This window comes from Mus pahari, chromosome 10, assembly GCF_900095145.1.
Source record: "Mus pahari chromosome 10, PAHARI_EIJ_v1.1, whole genome shotgun sequence".
Classification (NCBI taxonomy): domain Eukaryota; kingdom Metazoa; phylum Chordata; class Mammalia; order Rodentia; family Muridae; genus Mus; species Mus pahari.
In genome coordinates, this window is record NC_034599.1 from 37,143,405 (window position 1) to 37,161,568 (window position 18,164).

An 18,164-nucleotide genomic window follows, 5' to 3' on the forward strand; every position below is an offset into this window, starting at 1 on the left:
GAAAACAGGACATTCATTTCCTGAGGTTCACACATTCAGCGTGGCTCATGAATGAAAAAAAAAAAAAAAAAAAAACTGCACAGAGTGTGGCCACAGACGTTCCATGGACACTGAAACATCTGGGCGTACAAGCATCTGAGGACCCAGCATGCACCATTCCTTGTGAACGCGCCAAAGATTAAGCACAGGATGGTCCTCTCACGGCTGGAAGCAAAAGCCCATCCCACCCATCACTGAGGAGCCAAGGGCAGGAAGAGTGTGTAATCACCCACTAAGCACCCGCACTCCAGGCAGGCAGGGCTCCCTGTCTTCCAGCTGTTTGTGTATCATTAGAAAAGAAATTAAGACGCCATTAGGAAGAAATTAAATAATGTGCATGTTGTCGTGACAACAGAGAGGCACACTGCCAGATCCTGCTCTGAGCGGGGGGATTGTCCATTTGCAGCCCCTCTCTGGAGACCAAGTCTGGGGAGAGAGAAGGGGACACGGCCTTACCAGCATTCTTTCCCTTGTAGAAAATCTTCATGTCCATCAGTCCTGTGAGCTGGCTTGCTAGAATCTCCACCTGGGACCTGCTGTACTTCGAAGCTCTGAAGATGCTGAGCTGTGACCAGTCATCCCAGTAGATTTCATTCTAAAGAGAAAACCTCTGCCTGTTAATCTAGTTCAATGGTCCTGCTTTGGGGACACTTCATGAGGACAAGGGGCATTCCATCCCACCACTATGCAGGGACAACATATCTTACTGTTGTCTTACTGACTAACAGGCTGGGTCAAAGTGCAAATGTCAGTGGTTTTATTGAAACCTCACCAATGGCCCTCAGGAAGAAAAGACCTAGAAAGGGCTATATCCAGTACTCGGTTAGTTGAACCATGGGGGAGAAGGCGTGACTTAGTTTTGAAATATGCTTCCCCATTCTAGGTAAACGCATTTGCTCCCTAGGATGAGAACAACTGGAAGGTTATATAGATGGCACACAGCATCAGTCAGCAGAGAGAGAAGCAAGGGATGAAGATACGAAACTGAAACAAGGCCACAGGCCGTGAAAAGGAAAGAAATTCATTCAGAGGAGGAGACTTCAACCTCCAACCCTTTGAAGCGTAAGCAGTGGTAGAAGCCTACATCTCTCCATGAAGGATGCAAACAAGTCTGTGCAAATTTGAAGGCACACAGTTTTTAAGGCCTCTGACCAACTGCCAAAGCCCACCGGGCCTCAGCTCTCCGCCTAGCCACATTCTTCCCCTTCTCTGGCAGACTGCACATGAGGACTCACCTTAAAGACAGCGATGGCGTAAGGGTGTGGGAGGTTGTCAAGGATGACTGAACGCTGCTGGCCACTGAAAGTGATGCGCTCGATACAGTCCAGGTAAGCATCGGTCCAGTAGATCCACTGGCTGTCCACAGAGATGCCATTGGGCCACTTCACGTCCTCTGACACAAGGCGGTAGGCAGCAGAGCCATCCATGTAGCTCCGGTAAATCCCAGGCTTCAGGTCTCCCCAGTCAGTCCAGAACATCACCCTGGTCAACACAGGGATCACACAGTCTCATCAGAACGGCACAGGCCAGCCTTGATTCTACTTCCCAGAGGTAAATAACCCCTCAAAGCAATCATTATTACAACTATCTGTCTATATTTGAGATGCATTCATTCATTATTACCACTCTCTATGTTTGAGATTCATTCAGACGTGTAGTAGAACTTGACTCAAAAATTCAAGAATAATGTCTATAATCACATTATTCCAACACTATACAAAGAGATGCACATATATGCATGCTAATCTAAATGTTAATTGGCAGAGGAAGTGATGTGTAGTATTATACAATAGAATATACCTATTGCAATGCCCCCAGAATATTGTGTACAAAATAGTTTGAAATCTATATATTGTATGTGCTATTTAGTTTTTGACAATGACACAAACTAGAGTCACCTCAGAAGTAACAAGTTCAATTAAGGAACTGCCTCCATCAGACTGGCCTGGAGCAAATCTGGGGACCTTTTTTTTTTGATTTGTGATTGATACAGGAGGGTCCAATCCAAACCTCTGTGGGCAGTACCACCCTGGGCAGGAAGCGGGCTGAGCGAGCCACTGGGAGCAATCCAGTAAGTGTGGTCTCTGTTTCGGTTCTTGCTGCAGATTGCCTCAGGGAGGGAGTATAGCCTAGGAGCAAAATAAACTCCTTCCTGCCACCTCGGTTTTCATCCACGTTCTTATCAAAGCAACTAAACCGCTGCGTGTGCTCTGATAAGCCACTGTCACTCAATGTGCATGTCTGTTGACTGGCAGGAAATCACAAACGTACTGATTCTATCTGACAGGTCGTGTGTGTCACTAAGGGGCGCTGTATTTAATGATCATGACTGAACACCAATAAAAAGACCCTGAATAATGCAGGCAAAAAATTAATAGTGGCTATCACATATGACTAATGGTGACTATTACATAACCGCGATGTGATTGCATCCCGAGGATGTAGGAGGATGAAGGGTGACGAATGAGAACAGGGCAGACTTAAGCATCCTTTCAAGGTCTTCTCTTTTAACCTCTCCAACCAAGCCCATAGATTTCTTTTAGAGTGTTCTTTTAAGAATAGTGTTAATTCTCAATCATAAATACACGCGGAGAGAAAAGCTAACGCAGCAGTTCCTTCTTAGTAATGTTTGCTGTGATGAAGGAGATAGTGAAAAGCAGTCGTGCGTACCCCAAGTGCACATTAATTTTAAGTAAGAAAACCTGCACATGTTGTGAGTTCTGTGTGTGAGAGTGATCGATCAAATTAAATGTTTGTGAGATTCACAGAGCTCAAGATTATATATATATATATATATATATATATATATATATATATATATATATATATATTCCTTACGATTTATCAGTGTCCTGACTGGTTTACAAAGACTCTCTTTCATGTTACCTTTTCTGTTGAAACACCCCACAGATGTGAGACATCTGGCAACCATAAGAGAGTTCAATGCTTTCTAATCAAACCCACACGGAGTTATCGGACCACGACAAGCAAGCTATGGCTTCAAAAGCCTCAGTCAACAGGTTATCTCCCCCAGGATCACCAGAAGCAGAAACTTGGCCTCAAGTTTTCACTTTCATGAGCGTCTGTTGTAGCAGTGGGCACAACGCTGACTCCCCATAGGGAACACTTACCCTTCTTGGGGTACAAGGACTAGAGCCCTGGGTCGATCAAGCACAGAGGAATTGACGATTGTCAGTCGGAAGTCACCATCTGGGTTAGCTACCTGACAAAACAAAGAGGGCAGACAGGATGGAGAGGGATCTAAGTTCCTTACAGAGCCCACAAAACCAAAGCCCTTCACGGGCCCTGCCTACGGCACACTCTCCACACCTGCCCTCTACTCCCGGGTCTCATTCTAGAACCACTGGGGAGCCCGCCTTGATTCCCAGTCAGAAGGTGTTCATCATGTCCCTGGCTGAGATAATTCCCACATGGGCTGAAGTAGAAGCTAGAGCTGTGTGCTCCCTGACGCCAACCCCGGAGCACGACAACTTGTACCAAGGAAACTGTTGTGGTCTCTCGGAGTCACTCTTCAGTGCTTGCACACAACCCACACACCGCTTCCTGCCTGTTTTAAGCCATCCCTAGACCACCTGTACCTCCCACGACAGTGCTGGTGCTAAGTAATAGGTCAGTTGTTTGGGAATGGAACGACAGGAAAGGATGCCTGCACACTCAGTACTGTCTTGGTTTTGTTTTGTCTTGTTATTTGATGTTTTACCATTTTCAATTCACGGATGTGAAGCCACAGATTTGGAGGGCTGACTGGGCGACTCTATATGGCAATCACTTCTGCCAGGGTCCTGAGAGGATTCCCCTCCCCCATCAGGCTCAGCTGGGGGCAGGAGTCCCCAGGAGCTTCCCCACTCACATCACCTCTCCACGCCATCCACTCCCCAACCACACGATCGAGTGACTTGCTTCATGTTCTTAGCAGAAGGACAGGTTTCTCTGTCCCTTTTCCACTGAGCTGCTCCCTTTGTGTGGTTTCCGTTTGCTCAAAGACAAGATCTCTGTGTATCTCCAGCTGGTCTTTTAACTTACTATGTAGCCCAGGCTGCCCTCAAAATCTTGATCCTCCTGCCTCAGCCAAGTGCTGGGATTACAGGAATACACCACCAGACCTGGCTCCTTTAAACTAAAAGCTAATCAGAAAGAGAATGTGTGTGTCCTTTCCACTCCTTGCTCACTGTGTCGTTAAACACAAGACCAGGACTGGCATGTATCCTGCGCCGAATGGCGCTCGTTTAATGACTAAGTAAATGAGGCTCATCCTCCCCCTTGAAGAAAGAAGAAGTTTCAGGAAGCCCCCTGCTGCGTGTGCCTTGGCTAGCAGAGTGATGCATGGATCCAGGGCAGCCTCCTGAGCCTCTGTCTCCATCTCACTACATGTCACGCAGCTCCCTGTGTCTCCCGACTTTGTGTTTTCCCATTAACCTGCATGTCACATCCCCATGCAGTGCCAGTACCAAGAGCTACTGGGTCAGTATTGCAGGGCCTCGGCAGTAGCCTGCGAGGCAGGGTGCACAGATGGGTTCTTCAATACACTACTTTGGCCAGTTTACAGGCCCCTCATCCCCCTCATGTAGCTGTGGCTATACAAAGTGGAACAGGTTTCTGGGAAGCTAATAGATAGGTAGAGATCAATACGGATAATAACAGAGACATTGTTGTTTTCGATAATAATGGATTGTTATTGTTATGATGATTATAACAGTGTGAAATCATCATCGTTATTGTTACTATGAGACGCTTCTGCTAACCAAAGTACAAACATTTATGTATCTTAAATGGCACCTCGGGTTCCATTAAACGGTCCTCACGTGGATTCCTCAAGACTGCATACATCCCAAGATGACCCCCCCTTCACCCCTTCAGAGCTTCAGCCAGTTTAGGCCCTGAAAACCCTGGGGAGATTTCCAGAGTTATATGACACACTGCTTCCTATTTTTGTGTCAAATCTGGCTCAGAGCCCAGCGGCTCCACCTGCTTACTTAATGAAGAGCACAGGAACACTCATACCTCGATCTTTTTAAAGCCGGCATCCACCCAGTAAAGTAATTGGCTGAGGGGTTCGAAGGCCAAAGCCTCCACAGTCTCCAGGCCAGAATTGATGATCACCTCCTGCCCTGTGCTCCCGTTCAAGCAGAGACGCTAGGAAGAGAAAAGGTGCAATCAGCGCTGTGAACTGTGCAGCTGACTCAAGGCTAGTCCGTCCCTTAGCAGGAACCCTGCCTTCAGCTAGCTGGTTTGCCAAGGTCACAGGGTTTTATAGGAGTAAATGTGCAGATACAAGAAGATGTGTTAACAGAATGACAAACAGAATCTGATCCGTTTCTATTACTGTGTGCTATTATTATAAACATAGAGTACTAAACTATGACCCTGTTCAAAAGAATGATCTTTTTACTAAGACATGGGAGTCTGCTGTGTTTAAAATAAATGAAAAGACAGATTGCAGCTCCCTTTACTTCCTCTGTCTCCTTCCATATAGTCCCTTATCCCTTGCATAGCTCTTGGCCATCGGGTCATTATTGGGGCAGTTACACCCAGTGGTCTCCCCTAACCCCAACCGCCACAATGTAAAACTTACATATGGATTTTGGAACTAAGGATACAATGAGTAAATGTGATCGAGCTCTTTTGCTTTTTGTGACCCTAGGGACTCCTGCTCACTAGATAAATGTTCTACCATCAAGCTACATTCCCTCCCAGGTTCATTTGGGGACGCAGAGACGGCTCAGCAGTTTAAAGTGCTTCCTGCTCTTGCAGAAGAAAGTTCAGTTCTCGGCACCCACATGACAGTCAGCTAAGCGTGTGTTCCACAGTTCTAAAGGGCACTTCTCCTGGCCTCCCCAGGCACCACACAAGCACATGGCACACAGACAGACAGACATGCCAACAAAGTACCCACCATACACATAAAGTAAAATAAAAAAATAAATAAACCTTTAAAATGCATATATTTGAAAACAGGAGTATACAGGAAGTATCTAGCCTATCTAGAGATCTTTAATACCTATAGCCTTAACCTGGTGTGTGTATGTTTATGTACGGTTGTGTGAATGTAATTATGTGTATGTGTGTGTGGCTGTTGCTGTGTGGTTGTTTTATTTTTCTGTCCTGATCATTGAGCCTGGGGCTTTATGTACAGTAGGCAAATGTTGATCCACACAGCGGTATCTGCCCTGAGTATCTGGGCTGAATAAATTCTCCCGTCCTAGCCTCCCGTCGTGCCCAGGCACTTCCTGGTTCTTTTCTGAGTCCAGGAGAGCTAGAGTGGGTAGTTCTGTGGACTGAAGATAACTGGAATGTCACTGCACTTTGACACGGAAGGGAAGATGCTAAGAAGGAAGGTGGCAACTGACAATCACACATTACCATCCCCAGCATCTTTCTAGCAGGAAACTAAGACCTTAGATACAGTCAAAGATTCAGATTTGGGGCATCCTTTATCTTTCTCATAGGAGCAGAGATAGGCAGGGAAAACTGCAACAGCAGAAAGTTGCAGTTTCCTGTAAAAACCCACAGATGGGTTACCATGTGCAAACCTCTGCCTGCTCACCTTGCTTGAAGCCTGCCAGGACTGGGCAGTCAAAAGCCCCAGCCTCCAGACTTAACCAAGGGCTTAAGGACTCACCTGGATGGTGTCCAGCGCCAGGTCAGACCAATACAAGCAGTTGCGTTCATAGTCAAAGTCCAGGGCCACAGCCGCCCGCAGCCCCGAGAGAGGAAGCTGCTCTGTGGTTCCCGAGGCCAAGTCGTAGCGGTAGATGGACTTGCGCATGGCGTATAGGATGAACTCATTCTCTTCTGCAGACATAAAGCAAGCAGGATAGCCAGGGATGCTGAAGATGGCCAAGCAGGCCTGGCCTATGTCCTTCTCACACACAAACCCCAACCCATTGTCCCAAGGGTAGATCAAGTGCCAGAGACTAGGAATCTAGACTTAGGACACAGAAGAAAAAATCACATGTCTAACCCAGCAATTGTATTTTTTTTATGCAAAAACAGCAACAAAAACATTTCAACATCTGTATTTCTGAGCTCTGCCTTCAGTCACACCTGTCAACGTAAGTGACAGGCCGGTCACTCCACATCATATCATGTGACTGCTCCATAGCACGATTACCTTGGTGACTACTAAAGCCTTCTAATTCAATTTCCCCACGCAGGACGCTCACTCGTACACACTATTCACAATGGCCTCTGTTGCTTTAGGTCGGACCTGATAAGTTTTCAAAGCAACAACATATGTCTTCTGGAGCGATTACAAAGTGTCCGACAGAGTAATTACTGTTCTGTTTCTGCTGAATAAATGTTTATTTACTATGCACCAGGCATGGTTTAATCCTCAAAACACCCGGGCCGGGAGATAGAAGAACGAATATTAATTTGCTTAAGGACACACAGCTAGGAAGCGAGTAGCCCAGATGCAGAGCCCGGGCTTTAGCCTTTATACCACACTGCCTTTAATGGTATAGATACTCACGATGCCATTATTTAAGGCACACAGAGGATCAAAGTGCTTTAGAGTTTTACCTAATGTTGAACAGCCAGTGATTTAAAGCCTAATACCCTCTCTTTGTACTTAGAAAGTAGCTCAGAGGTCATCACGGCTCTTCCACGGGAGGGCAGAAGAGCAGTGAACATCTCTAGCTATAGCCCCCGTGGAACCTCTGGGTAGCCGAACACACAGAGATGCCTGAGGGTGGCAAGACTCAGAAGGATGCGTAAGCTCCACGACGACGCCCTTCAGCATCGCTTACGCATCACTTCTACTGGCTGTTTGTCTGTATCGTTTGCGATACCTTGTGTAGCCAGTAGATTTTTAAAAGAAGCCAATGTAGATGCTGGGGAGAACAAAACCCACAGTGCTTTCAGATGCTGTTTCTTGAGTGTGGGCCTGTCCAGATGTTTGTGACTTGGGTCATTTCTCCAAATAGACTAACAATAAAAAACTCTTTAAAAAAATTTTAAAGCATCTACTGATGCTATGCTACATGTGGGATCAAGATGCAAACACAAATCCCTTGCTTCATGCTTGAATTGGTTGCTGGGGTTTTGATTTTTTGTTTGTTTGTTTTGTTTGTTTTCCCCTATCTTCCTCTCATCCTGTTAATTCACTTAATTCACATATGCCTATAACCTGCATTATAAGAACCTCAATCCGGGGCTAGCAAGATGGCCCAGCAGGTAAAGATGCTTGCTGCCAAGCCTGCTGAGCTGTGTTCAATCTCCAGGAACCTTCTCAGTGGAAGAAGAGAATCAAGTCCAAGAAGTTGTCCTCTGACCTCTCCATCTACACTCTGCTATACAAATGCAGTTCCCTTCCCCCTTCTGACACATACACACAAATAAATGTGATTTTTTTTAAAAAAGTCTTCAATACTGACAACACATTGAAAAAAAAACCACTAAATCAGAGTAGACAAAACACTCGTGTACTGTGTGGGACGTTCTGGGCCTAGAACCTAGCATGGCCCCTTGAAAGCTTTAAATAATAAATACATCTATAAAAATCTTAAAGAAGGAAAAGTTTGTTCCTTTTTCTTTGTTTTTCCACCTTGCTTCAAAAACACTCAAGGTACCTCCACATGGTAACTAAATGTCGCCTTTGGGCTGACACTTATTCTGAGGCAGAGGGCAGGACAATGTAGGTTACATACAGGATACAAGCCACATGCTGGACCGTGAGATTTCTGACCCACATCCCACAGCAGCACCCGGAACCCTCCCTGTGCCTTCGTTGCTTTTAAGAAGCTAGTGCCCTTCCAGCACAGTACAAGTGAAGCTTGCCTAGGAGGCAGACGTGGAATAGCAATGCCATACTTCCATGTGTGGGCTCTACCCTAGAGAAGCAACAGCAGCCTGGGCTGGTGCAGTCTTGCAAAAGCTCAGCCTAGAAAGATACATTGTTACAGTAATCTTAAAGAAGATACATTGTTACAGTAATCATAAAGAAGAAAAATCGCTGCATTTTAAAAATCCTTTCAGATGCCCACATTACCTCATCTCTGCAAAGATTACGGCATGGTTCCCATTAGGCCTAGAAAACATCGTTTTCTCTGAGTACTTCCCTGCTTGCATTTAGGGGATGACTTACCCTAAATGAGACTTTTCTATTTCATCCCCTGTTCCCTCCTCTTCTATCAGAAGGAAAATAGCTTTCTTGCCTGCCCTGATGGCTTTAAACAAACAATCGTGCCCCTTGCTGAATTATCCCTGAAGTATTTATGAGAAAGCACGTACTCCAGGCCCTCAAGAGTACTCACTCAAACCCTCCTCACCCAGGCCCTCGGCGGCGGCCCTCGTGAAGGGAACACTGGAATATTATCTGCTCATTTGTAGGAATCTGCTGAATTAGTGGTTCTCTTTACATCTCCACTGTGAGGTATGTTAATTACTCTGGTAATGATGAAGGATTAAATTAAGGGACTAATGAGCTTAGTAGCATCAGGGCAAGCTGACGAGCGGTGAGGGGTGGGAAACTGCCCTGCTCTGCCTGTCTGTGGAAGAAGGAAGGTGGCATGCCTGGATCATGATTGGTGTGGCTGGGTCCTGAGTCCCTGGGAGCTCATGGCACTTCCACCAAAACAGCACTGCTGATGGATGCCAGGGCCACTCATCGGCCTGGGATAATGAAACCTCAGAGGAAGGAAGGAAGTTCTGACTGATAAGTCCTGGAACCATGAAAGAAGAAAAGGGGCCAAGCAACCATTTTTTGTAGTGTGTGTGTGTGTGTGTGTGTGTGTGTGTGTGTGGCATGTGTATGTGTATGTGATTGTGCATGTGTTTGCATATTTATGTAGATGTATCTGTGTGGTATAATGTGTGGTATGTGTATGTGTGCATGAATGTGCATGTGTGTGCATAGTTGTACATACGTATGTGTGTATAATATAGTGTGATGTCGTATTTGTATATGGTGTGGTGTGTGTGGTGTGTGTGTGTATGTATGCATGTGAATGTGCACATGTGTGCATATTTGTATATATGTGTGTGTGTAGTATATTCGTGGTGTGGTATGTATATATAGTGTGGTGTGTGTGTGGTGTTATGGGTGTGGGGTATGTGTGATATATTGTGTGTAGATGTATTTGCATATTTGTGTGTGTGTATTATGTGTGGTGTATGCATATATGTATACATTGTGCATTGTGTGGTATATGTGTATGTGTGTGCACGTGTTTGGTGTATGTGTACATGTATGCATGTATGTGTGCACATGTGTGCAAGTGGGTTGAGTATGTGTGTGTATGTGGGAGTGGTGTGGTGTGTGTGATATGTGTGTATATATGTGTATGTATGTATATGTGTGTGTGTATGTGCATGTGTGTACATTCAACTTTGACAAACCGAGAGACACACCAAGGTCTGTGACTGCTCCTCAATCCCCAGTGCTCAGCATTCGAATTATACCAAACAGACTGCCCTCCAAAGCCTGACCTACCACCAAATAGTTCGCATTCCCTCAGAATGTGAAACTACACAAAGGCTTCATGAGCCTGTTAAGCTTAGGGAAGGAGGAGCCTTCATGATACCTAACCTCTGTGACTTTATCCTCACTAAGTAAGAGGAGCCACATGTCTAACTGAATGAGACCAGAATGACCCAACCAGGGTTCAAGAAGACAAAAGGAAGAGACCGCCTATCTTACCTGCCAGGGGACAGGGGACCAGCTCCCCTTCCAGCCGTGCTTCAACGTCTCCTCCACTGCAAGTATCCCCAGAAATCTTCCGATAGCTGTTAACCCCCCACCAAAGCAAGAAGTCAGAACCGAGGAGAGGATATCTGGGTCATGGAGGCGCCCCAATTGAGCACATACTCCTGGCCACGGACAACAGAGTTGGAGGGATGGTGCTCAGTTGCTCTGAGTCAGTTTTGCTCCAGGTTATTTAGAGCAGGCAGACCCAGGTGGTTTAATGCACTGCTCAGGGAAGCACTTAAAAACCTCTCTCTCTCCTATAAACTCCTCTGAAGATGTTCCCCAGCCGAGGCTTCTTCAGATGTTCTCAGCCTTGCAGAAAACCTTGTAGACTCTGCTCTCTCGTGGGGAATAGGAGATTGCAGACGCCATTAACTTAAAAAGCTGTCCAACCACCTGCAGTCTGTAACCTGGGGTTTGAGAATTTAGGGTGTGGGCAGAGTTGAGTGGTTCTCACGGTTCCCTCCTTCCCTATGCAGGCCGGTGTGAGCCTGACCCAGCCAACTGTATGATACAGGTACATACCCTCTCGTTCTCCTGTATGAAGAACCCACAGGACAAGGCACAGGAGGGCTGTAGGGCTTCCCAGAAAACTCAGGGTCTGGAACACAAACCTCTAAGGAGAGATCTTCGCTCATCTTGAAGCCAAAGTCACTGCAAAGGCAATTGGAGTCCATTTAGAGCACGGAGATGTACGGTCCACCTCAGAACCAACCCAGCATCCTCTCCACACCCCTACTGTCTACATCCCACGGGCTACTCCGCAGGACCTCTAAAGAACAACAACTTTGGTATACTAAGCTACATTTACAAAGAAGCTATGCATCAGAGCCACATCTGGAAAGCCATCTCTATGTTCCCCTAAGCAGACAAAAGGGATGTAAGTCATCATGCCAAAGCAAAAACTCATCTCCCTTCAGCTCTCTATCCAGACTCTTGGATAAAAGGGGAGAATAGGGCTGAGGCTACAATTCCATTGGTAGAGTGCTTGCCTAGCATGTACAAGGCCTTGGGCTCAATGTCAGCACTAGATGTGGTGGTATGAAACTGTAATCTTAGCTCTTAGGAGATAGAAACAAGAAAATAGGACTCTAAAATCAACCCCCACTTTATAGTAGTTTTGGAATCAGTCTGGGATATAAACCTCTATTTCAAATAGACAAATAAGTCAATTCATTAGTTAATTAACTAATAAAAGTGAGGGTCAGGGCGAAGGCTGGTTAAAGCTCCTGTACACGGTGTGAGTACCGTGTAAATTGTCAGCTGCAGTGGTGCCTCGCTGTAATCCCAGCACTGCTACTCCAAGAAGGGAGGAGCCAGGAGAACTGGTTCCAAGCTTAGAGTGAGTCAGCCTGGCATACACAGAGCAGAAACAAGAGACTCACCTCAGAACCACGGGAGGAAATAGCCAACTCACAAAAGTTATCTTCTGACCTCCCACAGGTGCCATCACAGGTACACATGCCTAACACACACACATACATACATACATATATACACAGATACATATATACACATACATACATATATACACATATATACATACACATACACATACACATATACATACATACATATATACATACATACACATACATACATACATACATACATACATACATACATACACACATATATACATTGGATTAGCCAATGTTTAAGAACCATGCTACTTTCTCCTTAACTCATCAGGAAAACTAAAAGAGGAATTTAAAAAGGAAAAAAAAAAAACATTTCTTTTGAAGTACTGGGCATCAAACCTTATCCATGCCAGGTAAGTGATATACTGCTTTCTAGCCTTGAAAATCATTGTGACTAAGAATTCAGTGTCACTTAAGAACCTGTCCCCACACTATCTAACGCACCTGGATGATTCATCCTGAACTTGGAAGATGGCACCTTAATTCATCAGACTCCTATAATCTGGGGACCATGTCAGCCAAACTCACTCGCAGCTTGGAGGGTGAAGCAGGCAAATGCTGGTTAAATTCCAAGTCTTGCCCTCACCCCATGGCTTCTCCAGTGTAGACACCGCCCCCACACGGAATGGGAGACGGCTTTGTACTGTGTTTGCCAAGACTTGATTCAAGCTACCAGTTCTTTAAGTCATAGGAATTGTCATATTCATAAGCTTGACCCTAACCCTGCAGAACCCAGATGCAGGTGGCACCCCTGTTGGGACCCACAATAGGAGTGAATGTGAAGGAGCAGGGTCCAGTAGAACTCCTGGGGCAGCATTTATATTTTAATAAGACCCATGCACATTGGCCAAATTTCGCTGGCTGCTTTTGCAAAACCAGGATTTCCTGGCCCGCAACCAGATCCCTTCAACCAGATCCACAGGATGTCTTTCCTTCATCCAAGGGCACTACCATGGACATAGCTGAACAGCACCACTGGTACCATATGACTTATAAAGCCTAAAGCATTTACCACGGGCTCCTCTTCCAACCTCTGGCCTGGCATGTATCAGAAGGCTCTGGATTTAGCTGGCCAAGGACAATGACATTGAAATAAAGAGTATCTGGTGTCAGAGCAACCACTGAGACACATGCTGGGTGTAGGCTGCAGGACCACGCTCTTAGCCGCACCTGACAGAGAGGCTGTGGAAAGCCTTATAATACTGTGTGCTGAACAACAGGAACCATCTACAGCTAAGGTCTGCTCAGTTCAACTCTCCCCAAAGGCCTAGGAGGCTCCTCCACCTCCAGAATGAAGTCCCGCTCCCGCAGGACCTCCACTTCCTCCCTGAGCCTGCCATGTTGTCTGTCTCATCTCCACACCCAGACGCTGATCCACATACCCAACCCAGTCATCACAAACAGTCACTCTCCTGCACTGACATCAGCACACCGCTGCTGCACTGCCTGATGCTGCCCTGTCCACACAGCTGGATGCTTCCCTAAGAACCTCCACAAACATCTCCGGAAATCCTAATTTTCCTTCTGCAGACCACAGCCTTCTCCTTCCTTTGAAAGTCCACACTAAAGGCAGCTGATCTTCCTCTAAGGTGACTTCTCATCTCCTGTCACGGATCTGTGCAGGTGTCACTTTCACTTAATTCCCAGACACACCTTGGATAGTTTCTTCAAGGAATAATTAAGGATACAAATATTGTACATATGAGCATAACCCCATTTCAGATTTTTTTTTAAGTCCTTTCATGTGAAGGAGAGGTACAGATCCAGGTCCATGCAGGGTTTCCTGTCTCCCCCACTCAATGCAGCTACACAAAACAAGTTCCCCCAAATGGAGTCTTCAGTGTGATCCCTTTAGGGGTCCTCCTATAACTAAACCCTGAGCTAGGAGGTTCCAACAGAACTTGCTGTATCTCTGCTGAACTTCATGGCTGGGTCTAGAAGATGACCCGAGCCGAGAGCGCCTCTCACAGCCCTGAATCACGCGGCATGCTCTAGAAATGCTTACTCCCTTTCTCAGAGAAAGAGAACATGTTCTCCACCTTTCAGCCTCACACTACAGAGCAGATATGACTCAGCTCAAGGTCCTGGACATGGAAGAAGAACAAACCATTCATAGTCCTCCCGGGTGCAGGAGCAGTTGGACACGACCACCGGCCGGTCAAAGTCTTCTCCATTAAAGCACGTGGCATGAGGAGTCCTCCTTTTGAAAACTGTCTTGTGTCCTAGCAAACACTCATTTCCTCGCTCATCGGATGGGGACCACAGCTTGTAGTCGTTTTCTGTGCAAGGGACCCCTGAGAACAGAAAAGGGCAGAGCAATGTATCAGATCCAGGCTGAGGCAGGGGTTCCTGTCTCCCCACACTTGAAGCAGCCCTCCACTTCCGGTGCCTCTGTAGCCATCCAGCAAGTACAAGAGCTCAAAACTACCCATCTCTAGTAACCCGAGGGTGGGCAGCAGCCGTAAGGAGGAAGGCGGCAGCCCTGTAAGACAGCTCCTCTGAGAAAGCTGTGAAGGTGCGAGTCACATTTCACACCATCAACTTCTGAATCATAAAACTGGAGGCATTTGGGGGCACGGGGGTTGGGGGGTACTGTTGATTTTTGTTGATTTATGCACCGTGGGAGTGTGCATGCGGGTGGGCGTGTGTGTGCGTATGTGTGCATGCATATACACATGCACCTTTTTGTCATTTGTTTGGTTTGGGACTGTGTATTTTAAATTTAGGGGTGTGTGTGTGTGTGTGTGTGTGTGCTTTTTATCATTTGTTTGGTTTAGGACTTTGTATTTTAAACTTGTTTATTTATTTATATATTTATATGTATGTATGTATGTATGTATTTATTATGTGTCTGTATGCATGCACTGGTGAACACGTGGCGGTCAGAGGACAGCTCTGCGGAGTTAGGTCTCTCCTTCCATCTTTATATGGCTTCCCAGGATTGAAATATGTCTCCGGGCTTGAACATCACGCACATTTACCTGTTGAGCCGTCATCTCACCGGTCCAGAGTTCTTGGTGGCTTACTGGCTTGCTTGCTTGCTTGCTTGCATAGTTTATAAATGAGAGAATATATCTAGGGAGTTCAGGTGAACCTAAACTCCTGATTCCCCCTGCCTCAATGTCCCTAGTACTGAAATTCTGCCATATACCATCAAACTCAGCCAAGTCTCTAAATTATTAGGAGAGTCAGTAGCTCATTTTACAAATAGGTGCCAGAGGCGGAGGGTGGGGGTAGGTAGGGCTGGGCTGGGGCTGGGGTCTCTCCTGGGATAATTTGGTAGGTGATACAGGGGCGCTGCTGACCCATCCTGCTTCCTTAGGAAGAAAAGCAAACGTGGTAGTATAGGCTGACAGCACTGAAGTGTTTGCCCTACTTGATGGCACAGGATCTTTATGTCGAGAGACTGGAAATGACAAGATAACTTCAGACTTCTTCCACCAGCCCACAGCCACTTAAGATGTCAGTAGCGTGCCTATGGGAATTCTATGCTTACGTCTAATTGGTGCCTTGTACCTCTTTTTAATATGTGTGTCAGATTAAATACTACCCAAGGCTGACTTACACCTGTCGACACAATGCCACTCAAATGAGCGAAGAATTATTAAAACCCTACCGTCGGTGAGGCAATAAAGATACTCAGTGGGTGCAATAAAGAAACGAGAGAGCCTTATAATTAGGGGGTGGGACATGATACCTAATTGCAGGCACAGATATATAATTCAAGGTATGATGGACAGAGGAGAGACACCTTCCGACTGAGATGCCAACGGCACATTCTGAGATGCTAGATCCTGAGGCTGAGGTTGAATGGTTCAGGTAAGAAGACATAGGGAGCTTTCTAGGCAGCTGGGATATATCAGCGAAGGAGAAGTGAGAAAGGGCAGAAGTCGATGAGGCGGTCGGAAAGAGCACTCCAGAGTCCATTAGTCCTCCATGCATATGTGCACCCACCAACAGATAATAACTAGACTCCAGACAGCCTTCAAAGGACCCCACATGAAAGCTGTGCTAGTCTTTGAATTGTTAACAGTCCCAAAGACCCAGGTGCTAGACCCTGGCCTATGGCACTGTGGGTCGATGGTGGAGCTTTTAGGAAGTGAGCTTTAGGGGAGGAGCTTGACTTTAAGGAATGTGTTGGGGGTCCAGCCCTTCCTTCTCTCTTTCTTTGATTCCTAGACACTATGTGATGAGCAGACTTCTCCTATCACAGTATCTTTTAGTACAACTATAGTGAAGATGTCAAGGAACAATGAACCAAAACCATGAGCCAGAGCGAAGTTTTCCTCCTTTTCCCTAATGGAGAGCCAATACAGACGTACCCATTTGAATAGGCGCTCGAGGAACCTCTAATTTGAAAAACTCGCTTTCATCCATCTATCCACCCATCCACTCACACTTTCAGCAGATAATATATTTAGACTTACTACCAGGTGCTGCACAAGGAAACGGAGACACAACGAATCATAAACAGTCCCCTTAAGAAGAACTGAGTAAATAAACCCCCAAGCACCCGTGCAGTGGGTCTTTCACACACACTCGTTTGGGCCATCTGCCATAGTGAGTCACAACAGGACGCTGTTATCTAAGCTGCCGCTCTGCCCACCCCAGACAGTGAGGGCTTCCATCTGTAGCCAGGGCCCGGGAGGCAGGGGCTTACCCAAGGCGTCAGTAGCATTGACTTGCAGGATGAGCCAGCTGTGGACACTCTCCTTATTCGAGCCGAAGATGGTGAAGACTGTACTTTTCTCACCAGGTTCTGTGAGAAGCCCGTACACAAACACAGGCTTCTCCGAGAAGACGAACGTCTTCCAGGTCTCCCCTTCATTGGTGCTGTACCTGCCCGATACAAGCAAAAGGAACCCCGAGGTTACAGTCCTAGAAGGCAGCCTCAGTTTCTACAGACATTGCTCATGACCATGACCAGCACTCTGGAAAATGGTGACCTCGCAACAGGTAAGCTTATGATTGTGTCACGTAAAAAGAATACAAAAACTGAGGTGTCACTCATTGTTAGATTCAATCTCTGACTTTCCCTGATTAAAAAAAAATAAGATGCAGGAACTAGCTGATAGGACTCCAAACAGCCAAATTTAGAAAACAAGTGACACAGAAGAGAATGATGTTGGTAATATTACATAGTGAATAAAAAATGGATCACTACCAATGAGAAGGAAGGAGAGAGGGAGAAGAAAGTCATCTTTTCTTATATTGGTACATGACAAAACACCATTAGGAAGTGATCACAGAATGTGAAGTGTTACCACTCTGTAATCCCCACTGCAGTAATCAAATCAGTCAAGGATCATCACTGAATGCTAAAATCACCATGTAAAATTCTAGGGACTAGGATGCCCATGTGGTCTAAGGATATGAACCCTCAAACCAACCATTCATTGCTGGGGAGATGCAATTTCATGCAGGACGAGACACACCCTTACTCACATTGAGCGCCACCAACAGACAAAGCATGCCCAGGATTCAGCCCAGCCTCTCAACCATTTAATGCAACTGAACAAATCTAGAATGTGGGACAGTGTAGACGTATACACACATACATACATACCTAGATACAGACAGACAGACAAAATACTAGACACGAGTCTTTTGACCACCTCATTCAATCTCAACACTTCTCATCCTGAGATTTGTGAAATGACTACTCTATACCCAGAGGCTAAACCAAGTGATGGGAGGCAAATTCTCAACCGGCTCTCATGCTTGGAGTTTAAGTGGGGTTTAAATCAAATAGGATTAGGCCATTCAGTCCCTTGCTTTTTACCAATGCTAAGAAGCTGAAGGCTCAATACCACTCCTAAAGATACCTTTAGAGTCGGTCCATTAATCAGACAAGCTTGGAATGGTCCAGCTGTTCAATGATGATACAGGAAGTTCATCTATTTTTACATGGGCAAGCTAATTCCATTTAAGAGATCATCCAACCAAAGATAACCCCAGGAAATGAATCATTTCTCTATAGATCCCCAGAAGGTGCA

At 46.0% G+C, this 18,164-nt stretch overlaps 1 protein-coding gene across 1 annotated transcript in view; it reads right to left on the reverse strand.

The window, feature by feature from the left end:
- Positions 1–18,164, reverse strand: part of Sorl1 (sortilin related receptor 1) — a 154,415-nt gene that overhangs the window by 59,477 nt on the left and 76,774 nt on the right. Inside the window, exons 13-21 of the mRNA XM_021206280.1 lie at positions 16,829–17,007; positions 14,276–14,462; positions 11,273–11,401; positions 10,700–10,785; positions 6,680–6,852; positions 5,062–5,193; positions 3,171–3,262; positions 1,275–1,521; positions 496–634 (exon numbers count right to left, since the gene is read on the reverse strand). Coding sequence (XP_021061939.1) covers positions 496–634; positions 1,275–1,521; positions 3,171–3,262; positions 5,062–5,193; positions 6,680–6,852; positions 10,700–10,785; positions 11,273–11,401; positions 14,276–14,462; positions 16,829–17,007 — 1,364 coding nt within the window. The remainder of the gene's footprint in view (positions 1–495; positions 635–1,274; positions 1,522–3,170; positions 3,263–5,061; positions 5,194–6,679; positions 6,853–10,699; positions 10,786–11,272; positions 11,402–14,275; positions 14,463–16,828; positions 17,008–18,164) is intronic.